Source organism: Nicrophorus vespilloides, unplaced genomic scaffold (genome assembly GCF_001412225.1).
Source record: "Nicrophorus vespilloides isolate i.1.1-1 unplaced genomic scaffold, Nicve_v1.0, whole genome shotgun sequence".
NCBI classification, from domain to species: Eukaryota; Metazoa; Arthropoda; class Insecta; order Coleoptera; family Silphidae; genus Nicrophorus; species Nicrophorus vespilloides.
The window spans coordinates 48497-66420 of NW_017099656.1; the positions used below are offsets into that span (position 1 = coordinate 48497).

At 31.2% G+C, this 17924-nt stretch overlaps 2 protein-coding genes across 5 annotated transcripts in view; one reads left to right on the top strand and one right to left on the bottom strand.

Moving 5' to 3' along the window:
* Positions 1–36: 36 nt before the first annotated feature.
* Positions 37–2064, bottom strand: LOC108565064 (GTP-binding protein Rhes). Of its 4 annotated transcripts, none has more exons than XM_017924330.1 (6): positions 1766–2064; positions 1369–1601; positions 1115–1309; positions 877–1066; positions 401–807; positions 37–341 (listed from the first exon to the last, which is right to left on the bottom strand). In XM_017924330.1, the coding sequence occupies exons 2-6, from the start codon at positions 1559–1561 to the stop codon at positions 322–324; spliced, it is 1005 nt and encodes a 334-aa protein (XP_017779819.1). In that variant the 5' UTR covers positions 1562–1601; positions 1766–2064; the 3' UTR covers positions 37–321. The 4 variants fall into 4 exon arrangements, with proteins under 4 accessions (XP_017779819.1, XP_017779817.1, XP_017779816.1 ...); XM_017924328.1 differs by having other exon boundaries at positions 1693–2064; XM_017924327.1 differs by having other exon boundaries at positions 1662–2064.
* Positions 1583–17924, top strand: part of LOC108565063 — a 39694-nt gene continuing 23352 nt past the window's right edge. Inside the window, exon 1 of the mRNA XM_017924324.1 lies at positions 1583–1640. The gene's annotated coding sequence lies outside the window, so the exon portion shown is untranslated. The remainder of the gene's footprint in view (positions 1641–17924) is intronic.

Genomic DNA, 17924 nt, shown 5'->3' on the forward strand with positions numbered 1-17924 from the left:
TATTGTTATAAAAAATTTGGAAAATATTGCCATGATTTTTGTTGCTGTTGTTATTAATATTTTTTTTCGCTTCATTTCTTCTTAATATATATACAAATTACATTGGAATCCGATCGCACTCTATATACGTTTGAATGACCCTGTAATCTCTTACTACACAATTATCAAAATTATTGCCGCAGAATTTTATGTCTTCTCCTGTTGCACGCAAACGACAAATGCCAAAAACGTAAACGTTCCGTTTCGCTCGATTCGGCCGATTTTCGTCGTTTAAAACTGGGTGGGACCTGAGTGAGACCCGGCCGATCCAGTGCCTATCGCTTAACACCCGAGCGTTTCCTCTGAAATCCATCATGTAATAATAATTGTTAGGTATGATGTAATTAGAGTAAGTTGCAACCGTGTTCGAGGCGTCTCCAATTTAGAGCACCGGAATTAGGGTTCGACATGTTGTCGCCCATGTTACAGGTTTTCGTGCGCATTATCATTAGGTCTGTACGAATGCTGGGTCTTCTTACATTGGGTGTCACCACTCCGCAGGCATCGCTCAGGCGTCTCTTCACCGATAGGGTGTACTTCTTCGGATGGTGCGAGGGCATCGGAGGTGGCAGAGGACAGGGAGAGCCAAAGTTGGCGCTCACTCGTTTGTGATGGTTCGGGGCCATCTCCAGAGGAAGATTGGCTACAACGAACAGCTCGTAGAAAACCTCATCCACATACAGATTGCGCTTCGCCGAAGTCTCTACGAAAACGCAACTGGAGTCCTGGGTTTCGCAGTAGGCCATAGCCTCGTCTACTGTCACAGTTCTAGGATTTTTAAAAAGCAATTATTAAATAAAATATTTCTTTCCACCACTAAAATTAAAAGTAACTCACTTCATTTCTCTATCGCATTTGTTTCCTGCCAAGACCATGGGTACCCTGGGCAACGTCTTCTTCCTGGTCAGACCTGTGCTCGAGGCTGCACCAGCGCTCAGTTTGGTTTCCAATATTTGCTCTCTGAGTCTGATCGCTTCTTCGAACGTTTCCCTGCTGTCCATGCTGAACGTTATTACGAATATGTCACCTAAAAGACAGTTTCAGATTTAGCGCAGGTGGAAATCAATCAATTAACCTGTGAGGAAAGAGAGCCGCCGCATTGCCGGGAACGGATGATTTCCAGACGTGTCCAGTATATCCAGCTGATGGATCTCCCCGCGTATTCTATAAAGTTTCCTATGGAAATCCTCGATCGTGGGGGTGTAGCTCTCTTGGAATTTACCACCCAAAAATCTGGACACCAAACTGGTCTTTCCTACTCTCGCGGAACCTGAAAATCGCGAATATTTTAGTTTGAACTTTATGACGCAGTTCGAAGTTGAATCGTACCTAAAACTACAAGACGGTAACAGTTCTTCTGCAGCGGATGAACGTCGTCACAGGAATTGGAGCTTCCCGGACTTGGATTGGGCCCGGACGATGCCGCCTGCGAATTGGTATTGTGCTCCTGCTTGTCCGGTGTGCAGGACTTCATACTTCCAGAACCAGGACACAGCCAGCTGCAACAACCCAGGAAATCCATCGCCCGAAATCCCAAGAGGCTCCAGTCTCATCACTGAACTCTATCAATTCGAATTGATTTTGTGAATAATTTATAATAAGTACGTTACGATAAAGCACACCCATCCACACGCACGCAAAACACACACTCACACGATCCACTGATAAATTGGCCCTTCTTTCGCGATCCCGCACGCATGCAACGCTGTTGCCTCCATGCACTCACCTAATACTTGTTGGTCGGGCGTCGCGACGCTTCGTCTGGCGTCGCTCCGCCCCGGCAGCCCTTTGCATAATCCCACCATAGCAGATCGATTTTGTTTCCCCCGAAAATAAAACGAGAAACAAGTACAGAAAAATATATACAAGCAAATAACTAAATAGAACAACTGCAACTACAACTAGAAATACACACAAAAAAGGTAGTTAGATAGAAGCGCGCAACAGTTTGCAATTCTAATCTAATTGGCACACACACAGAAAACCGTATTCTCCTCTGCCCCAAATATTTCTCGGTGCATAAAGCTGACAAATCTCCAAATACACTCGTATCTACATATAATAGAGATATATATATAACAAACGGAACGAACAGAATGACAAAAACGAAATTGGATCAAATTAATTTTTGGGGCACACATTTGTGACATTTATACCGTGAAATTGGTTCGAGCAGAAGAAAACCGAACAACAAAATCGTAATGGAATTGTTACGATCCCTATTGTCTTTCCTCTATTTTTTTTGTGTTGTTGTCTCGATCCGTTGTTGTTGATGTTGTCTTTGGAACGTACAGACCGTTTACGGGTAAAGTGTGTCGAAAATGAAATGAATATTAATTTGAATAGAAGCGACTCCTTTTCTTAAGTTCCATACGGATAATACGGTTAGCATTCTTTTAGTCCGATTCGAGCAACCACCGCTAGACGCTCCACAAAAGTGACAAAATTCTAATGGAACAACAAAAGCTGAATTACAATTAGAAAGCTCCAAAAGTCGGCATGCGCCATTATAATTTTAGGAATCGAGACACGCATTATTGACATTTCAATTATTAAACGCAATTAGATTTATATACATCAAGTAATAATTAACTTGATTACATTATTTATTATATTTAATATAAAATGGGGTTAACTAATAAAATTACTAGATTATATTCATAAATCATTTATCATAATAAATTTAATAACATATTCTACTTTATTAAATAACATATTGTATTAACAAAGCAACAAAAATATGATGATAGTGTATAATTAAAAAAAAGTATCGTTCTGTATGCAAAATGCATAACCATACAATTTAATTATTTATAGAATTATCAATTACCTTCAGATAAATTTCAAACTCCTAAATACTAATTTGCTTTAATTTCTTTATTTACAAATCATTATTGGCCTTAATTTATCTAAAGGAATATCGATCAAAATATTTTTTGTACAAAATAATTTCAAATTGTAATTTATTATCGAATGTGATAAAAATGCATAAAGAAAAAAATATCAAAAAAAAATGAATTGAAAAATTGATATTTTTGTTTAATTTAATACAGTTGTTAAAGTAAATCAGTAAAACAGTTTAATTTCAAATTTAAACTGTTAAACAAGTATTTCGCTTAACGAGCAAAATGAATTGTAAGAGAAATGACTCGCTTAACGAGCAAAGTTTCGCATAACGAGTGACGGTGAGAAGAGAAGTCCTGGATTCCTGTATTGTTTCTTTCGGTAATAACTTTGAAATGTGTGTAATCCTCTTGAAGACATATGAAAGAAATCATCAAAATCTTTTAGAAATAATAGAGAAAGAGATAGTTGAAATGGAAATAGATGGAGATTAAATAGACTCCGAAATGAATTGCCACAATGTATTTTATTATATCTTCTTAATTCAATTAATTGATATACTAAAATAATAATATTATACTTTAATGATGAATCAATAAAAAGAAATTCCATTATTTCTTTATTTTTATTATAAAGTTTGTAATGATTACAGCAAAAATAAATTTCCAATTATGTTCTCAAACTATCGATATTTTTCAATACTTCAAACTCTAGTGATGATCATAAAAATAGTTAAACAGTAATCAATGTTTTTTATTATTTAACTATCAATTCCTTGTTTTAATAAGCCTAAAAATACAAATATTATCTAGATTATATATGTAACATTCAATTATTAACTAACTAACAATTATTTCTTTAATAATTGCGTAAACTCTTAATATCCACTTATTTTCTTGAAATGAACATGATATTATGAATGTTATAAAATAAATTGAAATATTCATTTTAATTCCTTACAATGTGAGTAAATCCGTGATATATTTGTTCCAGTTTCCTTTTGCACGTGTAACTGTCCATACCTCAATTTAATAATAGCAAATCCGTCAATTATTGTCAACCTTATCTGTCTTCCTGTCCTGTCCACAAATCGGTAACTTACCTAGTAGCAACGTGCCACAACATACGATTCCGGTTTATCGATGTCAACCTTTCTTATAAAGGCAACAAACAATTAGTGCATTTAACTGTAGTACACTGCTATATAGGTTAGCACAAAATATTTGAAAGTTTTGAAAACATGAATAATAATAATCTTCTAAGATTTAGAAATATCAACTATATTAACGGAAAGAGTTGCATCTAAATAATTAAACACTGGTCGCGTTTAACAGTTAGGCACTTCAGCTTAATGCTAGGACTAAGTAAGATTAAGTCTATTTAACAACTTTTAGAAAGAAATTAGGTGCTTTTGCGCAACTGGATTTCCTTCAATAATAGATGCGATTGATGTAACGGCGAACCGCACGCTGCTCAACTTGAACGGTGCAGAATATATTCTGCTTAGCGGAATGTTCTAACAAGGATGTATATCTTCTATACATTTTTATATGTAACGCCGTTTTGAAATCATTATTTGATACTTTTTTTCACATCTTGACATACTTTCCACAATTTGTCTATTTATATTTTTTTTTTTTTCCAAAAATGATGAAAAATTTGTTACAATTTTTGAAAAATGAATGTTAACAGATTTTCAATTAGTTCTCAATGAATGCTTAAACGATTTTGGAATGTTCATTTACTAGTTCATTCAATAGTTACTTACTATTTCCTAAAAAGTAATATCTTCAGTTTTTCAACTACTTCTAAATTATTAATAAACTTATTTTAGAAATTGTAAACTGAAACTAAATTTTATATATATAGAGTATGTTGAATATTGGAGAAAAATTTGCAAAAATTTCCAAATCAATACATAATTTTTCAAATGTATCTCGATTAATACTTAAGGGATTTTTGTAAATTATTGCTCAAACTAAACTTGAATGTATTGAGAATGTAATTTACATATTCTTTTTGCATGTTCGTTTACAAATTTTGAGTAAAATGGTTGCACAAATCTGTGAAATTATAATTTACATTTTCAGAAATTGTTTTAATAATTTTTTTCAAGCATTTCCTTAAAAATTAGTACAGTAACAATACAAATCAAATGAACTATTGCATAATTTATACATTCAACATTAATTTGAGCGTTTATTTTGCAAAATCGGTTAGTATTCATTGAGAAATAGTTGAAATACGAACATGACAGGTTCAAAACCAACCAAATCACATCAAAAAAGGTGGTTATAAGTGATTATAAAAAAATAACATTTATATCATTTCAGAATAACAATATAAAATATATTACTGATTACTTTCAAATTATTTAGTTTCATTATCTAAGTGTGAAAGATATTTGAATGTTCCATGTGGAAATGAAGTTTTTATTGTCATTATAATAGATTGGTTATCGGAGGGAATACATTATTAGTTCTTATATAAAAGTAATAAAAAAAAATGTGATGCGTCTACTTCCATTTTGGCGAAGCAATAAATAAAATAATCATGAAGCGATGACTGGAAATCCAACAAAACGTTCGATCAATTGCGGATTCCCCCCATCTCTACACATAATGGAATTGCGAACAGCAGGGCAGATTCTTTATATCGTGGACAGTTTCGTTTCGAACACAGTTAAATAATATATTTTATCTCTTACGTGTCCACATTTTTTTCAACTTTATATTCCTTGGTTCATAAAGATTTTTTTTATTGAAACGATAATGTATAAGAAAAACTATAATAGTTGAAAGTAAATGAGTTTTATTAAAACTTACTGTAACAAAAGTTCGCTAAGTTGGCATTAATTGATTTATTTCTGAAACAACAAAAGTTGTTTCTCAATTTGTTAAAGTCTAACGATATTTCATGTCAGATTTCAAGAAGATCGGTAAATATGGATAGAGAAAATGCAAAATTAGTCATGTAAGGTTGGTAGAAATTCCACCACAAACACAGCAAAAATTTGTTTTGTCATTCTCTACGGATTTCGACGTCAACTCAAGCCTATGCAAATTTTCCAGGAATGCCAAAATGTATATGGACTGAATGCATCATCCTTTGTGACTATTTCCAAATGATTTCAAAGTTTTCAGACCGGAGATTTTTCTGTGGAGGACGAACCTCGTGAAGGTTGCCCAAAATCTTCGACCGATGATAGAAGGAAAACATTGACGAAGATCCAAGAGTGACACATGAAATGGTAGTTGATGAACTGGGCTTGAATGCCATGGCTTTGTCGCATATATTAAATAATCGCTTTAGCTGCACGAAGAAATTTGCTCGATAGGTTCCACGTTTTTTATATGACGACCAAATAAAGGCACGTGTTCGTTTTGTCAAATATTTCTTGGAAAATTTTGATAACTTTGACTTGGAAACCAAACAGCAGTTCATGGTATGGAGCGCAGAAGTTGCAAATTCCTCCAGATAAAGCAAGACAACAAAAATCAGCAACAAAAGTGATGATGTCGATTTACTCTACCAGGGTAAAAGTGGTAGCTGCTATCTCACTCGAAACTAGTCAGAGGGTAACTGCTAAGTAGTACACAGAAACTTGCTTACCACAAGTTTTCAAAAATTTGTTGGGAAACCAGAAAAAAGGGGAACTTCGTCGATACTTTTTACATCACGATCATTCTCCCACTCATACTACTGAAATAACCAACAACTTTATTGCGCTCTCTGGCATCACTGAAATTCGCACAGCACTTTATTCTACTGATCTAGCGTCTTGTGATTTCTGGCTGTTTCCGAAAAAAAATGAAGTAAAAAGTCTTTAGTTCCAATGAAGTGATCACTAATTAAAAGATTAAAAGATCCAAAAAGCCGATTTTGAGGAATGTTTTGAAAGGTGGCTCTGCTGACTTAAGAAATGTATTGAAATAAATGGAAATTATGTAAAGAAATTACAAAAGGATGAAAATTAAATATATTAAAATAAATTTGCTTTTATTTTGGTTTTATTCAGTCAACTTAGCGAACTCTTGTTAGACGCCACGTATTTATGTGTATAACTAATATTATTAATTATGACTTATATTGATATTTCAATAAAACGTAAAATAGAAATAAATGATGAAGCCTGAAATACTGAAGGGTTTGAAGAAGTCGTAACTGGTTCATTTTTAATTTTTAACTTTTGGAGACTATACTAGATAATGTACATGACCTGGAACGAGTAAAACTCATTGGGTTTTTCTATTCCAATGGAAGATCAATTATTGAAACTCAGAGTAATTACCGGCACCATTTTAATGTCAGAGTATCTCCTAGTAATAAAAAGATTTTGCAAATTTTGGGGTACTGAGAATTAAATCAGAATCAATTGCATTCCCAAAAAATTCACTGCTTGGAGTTTCTTTGAAAACGAGGAAAATCAGAGAGAAAGAATCATTGGGGTCACGTATGCTTGAAATTTTCTCAGTGGTCCAAGATAATCAGAAAGTATCGTTCCTACAGGAAAAAACAGATGTTATCTATACATGTTTCTATAGAAACGTAAATTATACTAATATACATGTATTATGTATACATATATTCATAGTAACTTTAATCTGTATATAAATCAAATTAGTTTTTAATAAAAAAATATTATAAATAAAATCACGAACTGAAATTAATTTAGATTTTTTTTGATAATTTATATTAGCAATGTATGAAAATGTATTGCATGAAAATGTTTGTTTCCCTTCAATATGCAGTTGTAATTGTTGTGCTGGAAATAAAAAGTAATGAATAAACTAAGCATGGATAAAATGAATTCATAAAGGAAGCAAACATGCACGGAAATAAAAGCGTCTCGAAAGATCATAAAAAAAGGAAACATCTTGTTCGTGCATATCTGCAACTACGATCGAGCGGAATCTGATTTTCTTTATAAATATTTACAGAAAAAGGCTTTCTCCGGAGAATAGTAATAGTAAAAAAAAATAAACATAATGTGTGTAACGCACTTAAGCAGTCAGAGTGTAGTAAGTATGAACCGGTTGAGGTGGTTGTAATTTGAATATGCAGCGTGAAACTGGCCAGTACCGTCGGTGATGTTGGCGTCGATCACGAAGAGAGAAAGAAAGAACTTTCTCGTTGCGTTGTTTGAACAACAACAACAACAACAATAAAGAAAAAAAGAAAGAGAAAGAAACTACAACAACTGAGAGGAGAGCATACAATGTCGAGGAGCATTGCCGTAAAGAAATTCTTTCGTTTCCAGTGAGTCACTCGAGTCAAAAGTGGGAAGGAAGACAATCAAAATCGGGAATAAACGCGCGCACTCAAAATCAAAATAATTGTGATTCATATGCGTAATATCATATTTACTCCATACTCTTGCTTCGTTATTCATATGTTTAACCCAGATTTTCGGGTTACATTGCAAAACGTTCCAATGAGCTCGGATCATTGACTTCGGCCTCCGCGGAGCCGGAAATCCTTGTTTGAGCCGAAACCGAATTCGTTGTTTGCACCTATACCTCACCCACATAACTCATTTTGCAAAATAAATTATTTATAATTGACGATTAACCGACAATCAGCTGCCTTCGTTAATTCGAATCCTGCTAATTGTTATTAAATCGTAAAAACAATAAATTCAAGAATGCCATGCAAAACTGACGCAATGGGTTTTACTGTTCATAAATTATCATTGTTATAAATGGCAATGAAATATTTGACCCAGAAACTCAATGCATTTAATTATTATTATCCTGATACAATAATGACAGATAGCAGAAAGATATAAATAGATTTGTTTATTAGTGTCATGTAACTGATGCAACTATTTACATAGCAAGATATATATTTAACAAAGTGACAGTAAATAAATCAGGTGTAGCTAAAACATAAAGCTAGTAAAGATCATAAAATATAATTATACAATTGCATTAAATAACAATAAACATAAAAAAACAAAAGTAGTTCTAATAAACCATTTCTTCATTGTATAACATTAGTCTTTACATTACAAAAAGGAATTGAGAACTTGAAAACAGATCTTGTATATTAAAAGACCATTATATAATTGAGTGCAACTTAAATAGAAGCAAATGTAATAAATAATGATTGAATGAAATTCCAATGAAGTACCTTTTTGTTATATAACATTGGTTGTTATGGTAAGCAAATTGACAGTTCTAAATTTATCAAAACTAAAATGTCAGTGGTTAAATTAAATATTCGTGTAACTAGGTAAGTTAATAAAATATAATTATATAAATGCAATAAATTAAATGTCAAACTAAATGTAACTAATCAATTAACGTAGGTGTAATTTGTGTCACTTGCATAAGGCAGGAACAGGACATCTGCAATTATGCAACTCGAACGAAAGGTGCAATTTGTTTGCGTAATAGTAGGTTAGATGAAAATGCGACATCGTTATACATATTGAGAAGTGTAGCCGAAGTCATATTCATTGCTTTCGTAATGATTGTAAAAAGTACATTAAGGAGTAATTTACATTCCGATTCGAAACCGAGCAACATCTTTTTTAAAGACGTTTTTTCCTAGTCATGAGAAAATTATTTTGCGGATTAAATTAGCATTACCTTATTAATTGTAATAACACTTATAGTTTAATAAAATCTCTTATATTTGCATATTTATAGTAAAATTATAAAACTTGATGATTGATTCTTTGTCATGGCATTTTTTTTTATAAATTACAGATGGTAGATAATGTCTACTAGTTAGGTTTATGACAAAATAAAGTTGCAAGTCTTAACACTGTACACTATGAAATAATAGGACATAAACGTATATTAAAAACATTTTAAATGAAATAATTTGAATGTTGTTATCAAAAATATCTTTATTAATCCATGTGGGTTGTTTTTTAAATATATAATTTAGTGGCATTTATTGGTAAATATACTGATAATCAACACTAATTCAATATTCTAATATTTATAGTAAGCCTCTATATTTATTCTTTAATTTTATATCATTTATGTGAGGATATACAGATAAGTTTAAATATAGCTCAATAAATCGATATCACGTTTTCAATCGTGAGATGTCCATTAATAGGAAATCAATACTCTCGTCTGCTGTTAATGCGGTTTACATTATTAGTTGATTGGTTATTGAAATATCAAGTTTATCTCTATAATGCGTATTTAAATATTTAAAATTCATCGTTATATGTAATTATGTAATCTATGTACACTTTTATACTCGATAGTGTTAGTTCGTAAACTGCGTGACAACCATCTGCATGACGTATAATACAACAATGTTTTATGTTCAACTATCATATTTTCACAAAGAGCAGCAAAAATCCTTTAGTTTAAAAGTCTGTTATATAATAACTACTGTCAAAGCAATATTTAGCCCAAGACTTATCGATGTCGATGCTAAAGCTTTCCGATGAAGCATGATGTGAATGCAGAATACTGTCATATCCACGAGACATGGCTTAAGCTTCATCGGTTTTCACTGTCAATCGTATCTTTTGTCATTCTGAACAACTCGATAGCAGTTGCTATTTATTCTATAGGTTTGCAAAATAGGAAGACTTAAATTATTGTATAACCCTTATAGAATCTGATATAGCTAATCAAATAGATAACGTTACTGCTTATAACTATGGAAAAATAATTTTCCAACTAATTCAGATTGCGTTACCAAATTTAGTTTAAATTTCCGTGTATTGGTTTACTCTCATCTATCTTGTTATTTTATATTATACAGGGGGCTATGCCTTATATGTACATTATACTTTATTTACTATACATTATTACTATATTTAACATAAGAATTTCATCTTATTCATATTAGAGTTGTTTTTTTTAGTGAAAATGATTCTGATTTAGGAATAAATGTTATTGTTAAATGATGATAATTAAATAGTCAATCAACTTTAGACAAATACTTTTAATTGTGATTTCACTTTGTATGTAACGTGACAGATTTTAAAATGTTTCCTCTGAAAACGAAGTTTCGCTTAATCAACTAATCTTAGTCGAGATATGACTGTAATTGTTTTTTTTTGGGTAGAAGTTTTCTTATGGTTAGCTAATATTCAAGAATTTTATTTGTTTATAGAATATGAAGAATATGGTGCATTGAACTTTGTTGTAATTAATGATAAAATATAACCAATTATATTCTGTTTGAAACGTGTATGGATTATAGCTTAAATGATGAAATCCTATGCTTATATATTATCCGTGATGTCGACGTAAAATTGTCGCAAGCATCCAATTAGCGTGTAATTTAATGTTGGATGTCGGAACAAAGGGCGCTGTAATTGGGTTACACCTGGAATTAATTATTAAACCTATCTATTGATTATCGCACGAAATGGACTGCTAATTGCATGCTTTCGAAGCGCTCGTCTACATAATGATACACCTTAAAACGTATAATACAGCACAACACAACAATAAATAATGCCAATTATGCAAGTGCTACACGACGAATGCATAACATTCGAAATTGTTCTATCGAATTTTGTTGCGTTTTCTTTTCCCTTTTTTTTCTTCTTCTTGTTCCTATAATGCAGTATTTAACATTCCGGACGACGAGCCTTGCTGTAGTTTTGGATCGGTTTAAAGGCATTCTTCGACGCCCTCGTCCCCACCTCATTTCGTTTACTCGTTGAACTCGATTCTCGTTTCTGGTTTCATTTTTCATCATCTTCTCGGTTCAGTAAATGGGTCACTAAGCCGACCGACCTGACTGAAGGATAATAAAGGTAAATTTTCTTATCGGCGCACACAGAAATTAAACGCAATCTTTTCCTTATTCAATTTCACACTACGCGGGTCCATGTCAAATCCTGTATATTTTTTACAACAGCATTTACTTCTTCTTATAAAAAAAAGATGGCTTTTTAATACTACCGCAATTTTCTATATTTGCGAAGCCTAATTTTCGTAGAAGTTTCGTAAATTATTTGAAATTGACATAGTTTGTCACTCATTGTGACATACTTTGTATTTATACTAAGTACAGCCATACCTCGATTAATGAATAAGATACTTTACACGAAATTACTTTGTTAAGGAAAACTTCGTTTTCAGAGGTAAGAAAAATACTATGACCAGAGACACTCCTTCATTTAACAATTGCCTATACAAAGTTATTGCATTCAAAACTGTTCGCTTCTCCCTAAATGTGGTCATTTTTACACATAAATATTGTCAACATTTTCTCTGTATTCGTTGTTAACAAGTTTTCCTAAACTTTTGTATAAATATTGCTTGAAATTTTTTACTTCGTTATACATGGTTAACGTTACACCAAGGGATTACTGTATTATAAGAATATCAATTAAAAACTATGGATTAAATTATTGTTATTAGAGTATCTCATTTATGTCATAAATCTAAATCATAGATAAATTGAAACGTTTATATAATTGTAAATTATTATACACTCTATTTTAAGTAATTCAAAGTATAATTATTTGTAATAATATTATTGATATTATCATTTTAATAGATTTTCTCTTTTCACATAGTTTCTATAAATGGAGTAAAATGCATTAAATATCAAATCACGTTTATTTTTCATGTATTATTTTTTTGTACCATTTCCATTTACCGGGAAAGGAAATACATTGAATGGAAGACATTTACTTGGGTGTTTAAGATTCTGCGCTATTCTAGATTATTGATTTACAAACTCAATAAGTTGTATACAGCAACTAGACATTAACCTGCTATTATTTCGTTTGATTCATGTCTGAAGAAGTGCATTAAATTATATGTGTTTTGTATATATAATTACAGTTTTTTATTCAATTCATTTAACTTATTTTTACTTTATACAGTTATATTGTTTGAGGTCATATTTAACTTCACAAAAGTAATACCAAGTTATAAATTTATATTTCATATATTCCAGAATGTGATTCTTTACACATCACACCTATAAATACAATTGCTACCCAATTTATTCGTTAAACGACTTAATTCGAAGTTGCTTAAGCTCCATTGTACAAAAGTAATGTTAATCTTTTGGTACATCGTACGTACATCTTACGTTAACCGAACATATGTTTGTTGTCTGAACATAACAATCTTTCGTGTGTATTATAGGATTTGCTTGCAATCTGAACTGTTTGTTAACCATCCACTGCAGTTTCTTTAAATGTTAATGTTATACAAAACTGCTATTAAATGAATTTTTAAAGATTAATCTAATAGAAAATACTAGATATTATTAAACATACTCAACATTTCAGATTAGTTAATGTCTAATATGTATTTCAAATATTTTATCAACAATTAAATAAATGTATGAAATCAATTGAAGAATGAACAATAGAAAATTTTCTCTTAAATGTATTTATTTCAGTACGATTTGAGCATCTTTGTATGTTTTCAATACAAATTATAATAGCTTGAGGCATTTTTTTTTGATAGGGAAGTAACAGTAAATATTATTCCTTTCATTTGTAATCATATTTATTCTTTGTTATTACAGAATCGAAATCGTTCAATGTTTAAATTTAATTAATTAAAATGAAGAGTGCTTTCGAAACGTAAGTTGACCTCCTAACATCTTCCTTTTCGGACGTTGCTCAAATGCGAACGCAATTACGTCGTCTTATTTCTTTTAAATATTAACGAACGCAATTTGAAATTCCAAACCGAAACAACAACGAAAAAAAAAGAAGAATATGAGCAATCATAATAGAAAACGTCTTCGTCCACTTAACCTTTGTAGCGAGACATCCAAAAGTTATCCAAAAGACAAACTTGAAAAATAAAAACAGAAATTGGATCCTTGATGGGATGATAAATGGTTGGTGAGTAGCAGAAGAGGAGAAGAGACCCACGTGCACGAGAGATTAGATCGGGTTTTCGGGTGACCTAGTTGCTTTCAAGGAGAAAGAGGTCGTGCGGGGAGAGTGAGACTCAGTGAAAATACGGAGTCTGTCTGGTCTTCTCCATTTGGGCGAAACAACAATTGGGCGTTAAAAGGCGGAAATCTGTTTGGGGTCGCGAAAAGAAGAAAGTCGCGACAGTGCAAATACTCTTGAATCGAGTGGTCTCAATTGAGCATTTAACACAATTAACAAAGGCTTTAATTATGCGTTTCGTTTAGAAATCGAAAATGGTCTGGAATTGCTGCTAATTGAATTGCAGGCGAGTTTCGTACGAACGTTGCCATTATTATACTTGTTATTATTATACGGTTGCAAGTTAATATATATTGTATGTAAGCTAAGGGGTCGTTTCGAAATACGGGAAATATGCACACATAAGCACACACACACTGCTATACTAATATTCACGAAGAGTTTAGCAACGCAGATTGCTGCCAAAGATAAATAAATAATATGAAAAAAAAGTGTAATTATTGCACGTCAAGGTGAGTGCAGAGAATATCGTGTGTTTGATTAGAATAAGACAGGCTGCAAATTGCTTGTACGAACACTTTAAATTACTATTAACTCCAGTTAAAATTAATATACTCATAGCTCCAATACCGAAAAGGTTGCCTTCTACAAAAGTACTTCGTTTTCAGAGGTAAATGAAACAACCCAGAGTCTTTCAGAGTTCTCAGTGCTGCTGTAAGCAGGGTCATCGTTCATCATGAATGGACAGTCATATGAATGAGGTTCATCATATGGATCTACAGTAGAAAGTCAATGTACAATGACAGTTTTAATGATAGCAGCAAATACACATTGGAAGAGAATAGTAGAATCACAGAGCATCATATACAAGACGACAGCCAACCAACAAATTTGTAAAAAGAAAAAAATAATGTTAAAACTTCCATTGGAATAATTTACAAACAAAAAACAATTGTGTAATTTAAACTCCTTTTTAAATATTTGTTTGTTCACATTTTTTCAGCAGGAACTTCTTTAATTTTGTCTTCGTTGCAAACAAAATTTTCTAAATCTTCCACTGAGAACACCATTTTCCGCATTCAATAAATTTCTAACATCCAATTCATCGACATTTTCAAAACCTATAAATTAAGCCATTTATACAACTTCATTTCTAATTCACTGCATGGTATTTTCTTCTCTTAGTACAACTTCTGATCATATTTTGCCCCAAACTCCATTTAAGTATTTCTTAGTGACTAAGTGACTTTTCAAGAACATTCAATGTTTGCAATTCTAAGTGTGTCAGTGCTCTATTTTAATTGCAGATAATAAGATTTAAATGGTGCTAATCTAATGGTTAATCAATTGACATTTGGGACTTCACTATAAAAACCTTCGTTTTTAGCTGTAACTTTAACTGTATACTTATGCTACAAGTGATAATTAACGAACTATATTAAAAATAGATAATTGTTGAAGAACTTCAATAGTAGAATTACTTGTTGTAACTTATAACGGTAACTTATAACTGATTTGATCATTTGGAGATGGCTTTGTCAACCAATACATTCTTTTTATGCAAATGTCCTGCCTTTCTTCTTAGTGGACAAAACAGTTTGAAGAATCTTCTCTTTTCCTAGTAAATATAAGGAAAAATATGATGAATTAATTAGAGAATATCCTAATATAATGGATACTTTACTTTCAGTAATGCACACACAAAATAAAGCAGATATAGTTATGTTTGTTAGGTTTTCAAAAACAATATGATAAATGCTACCGTTTTCATTTTAAACATAAGAAGAAAAAATAAAGTAAATGAAATGTATGATACAAATTTTTCATATCGTTTACTTTTTATAGTAAAGCAAACATAAACAACACTTAATAATTCAGTAAGGAAAAATAAAGCACAAACAAGTATTCCATTCAATTTTTATTATTCTGCTCGCACCATTCAATTTCTCCTTCATCGACCTTTCCAAACCAAACATTTATCGTTTCGCCCTTTTCACATGTCCATACCAAATCCCAATCGATCCACAAACACCAACGCGCTTCTCTTCCACATTGATCCATTATCTTCGCACGTTTATCCGCAACGGAATCTCTTACTCGCTCGCTAGACAAAAGCAATTACATAAAGTTTAATTAACAATTCTTTGCTTCGCTAATTGCTAAATAATGTATGTGCTGCGAGGTCTTAATTTAATGTTAAAATAGCAACCACGTATCATCCTTTCTCGTTAATATTTGATGGCCTTGGAGTGCGAATAAGGGGATCCTCGAGGGCATTTTAAAAGAAGATAAATTCACTAGCAAAAAAAAGCTTTTTTTTCGCTTCTAAAGTTATGTAAAAATGTTTATATAAATTTAATTAAAACTTTTTTATAAGTTTCAGATGAAATTAATTAATGAAATTTATAAGAATAAGATAACAAATACACAGTTCTTCTATAACTTATATAACCTTAAGAACTATTTCGTTAAGAGACTTTAGAATCTAAAGTTTAGATGAAGAGGAATTGATACTATTAATTGATAAATCTTTCTCGAAAGCATTGGTGAACAAGATTATACATAAAGAATGGATTTCAATTTTAATGAAGTAAAAAGGGGATTTAATTTGGGTAAAGAATTGGAATTTAATCTTGATTTGTAATAATTTTGAGTTTATCATAACGCGATTTTTATATTACGCGGCTCCAATTAATCGTGGTGTGGTATAGGATTAACTGTTAATGAAAAATTAATTTATATCATCTAGATAAAAGAAAAGTTAAATTAATTAATTTCATTTTGTGAAAAATTATATCTTAATGAAAATATTCTATAGAAATTATTTTTCTTTCCAGTTTTAATAATAATGTTAATTACTTGGATTTTCTTTTTAATGAAAAAAAGTGTATTAAAGGAAAGTGAATGGCTAAAAATAACTCTATAATTGAATGCATGTAATCAATTTAAATATTAATACATATGAATAATTTCATTGTGTATAATTGAAAATTGGCAAATAAATTTTATTGTGAATTATATATGCATGATTTAAAGAGAAAATCTATTGGAAAGTGTTGAAAATTATTCCTTCAACTAAATAACATTTTATGACAAATAATTTGCGTGGATAAGAAAAGAAAAGTTTGATTTTTTTTTAATTAATAAATTTTAAATAATACATAAAAGGTATGAATGTACGATGTTTCTAATTCATTGCAGATAATACTGCATTCTGGTGAGAACGGTCATTACATTTGCTCATGCATGAGTACATGCATCCTATTCATTTAGAAGAGATTCCGTGAGGGAAAACCGGACCTTTAGAAAGTATTTGGTGCGGCAGCGTTCGTAGGAATCTCTTCGGCGCAGAGGTTGTATAATGTAAATATCATCGGTATTCCGATTACGGAGAGATTTAAGATGACTAATAGAGAAAAAGGAAACTCGTTTCAAAGCATATTCGATATTTTCACCAAATATTCCAATGACGCCGATGATCTAACCAGAGGTTAAAAAATACGGTTTTATTTGACGTCATTACATTAAACTAATAATTTTTATTTCTTTGAATCAGTATCATTGCAAATACCTTCATAATTCCGCATTAATTTTAGTATTATTTTGTAACTACATTGCCCTACTTTGCACCAACTATTTTATTGCATTATTTAATAAACTACTTGACAAAATGTGAACAGAAAAATATATATTACGTAATTATAATAAATGCTCTATAGAAATACCTCGCATAGTGAGTGTAATCGGTTCTGCACTGTTTGAAACCGGACTAATCGAGGAACTAAATGCAAACAAATTGAACCACTATAAACTGTATAACGGAAATAAATCGATCATTTGTATATATAGAAAAAATATTTTTGTGTACAATTTGTTTCGAAATTTTGAGGTATTACTATTAATTGTATAAAAAGAGAAATATAATAACCGAAAATGTTGTTTGATTTTAATATGTTTTTTTTTTGGCAAATTTATGAATGTTACTTTGGTTGGTAAAATTTGAATAATAATACGGTAACAGTAAATTATAAATCAAATTTTATTCCATATAGTTTCCATATTCCATAACGGGATACAATTTGCCATCAATGCATCAATTAATATTTCGTTCCTGGTTTTAATACAGTGTTATGAATATTAAACATTTCAACATTTGATATCATTGAAATTGTATTGAAAGAAT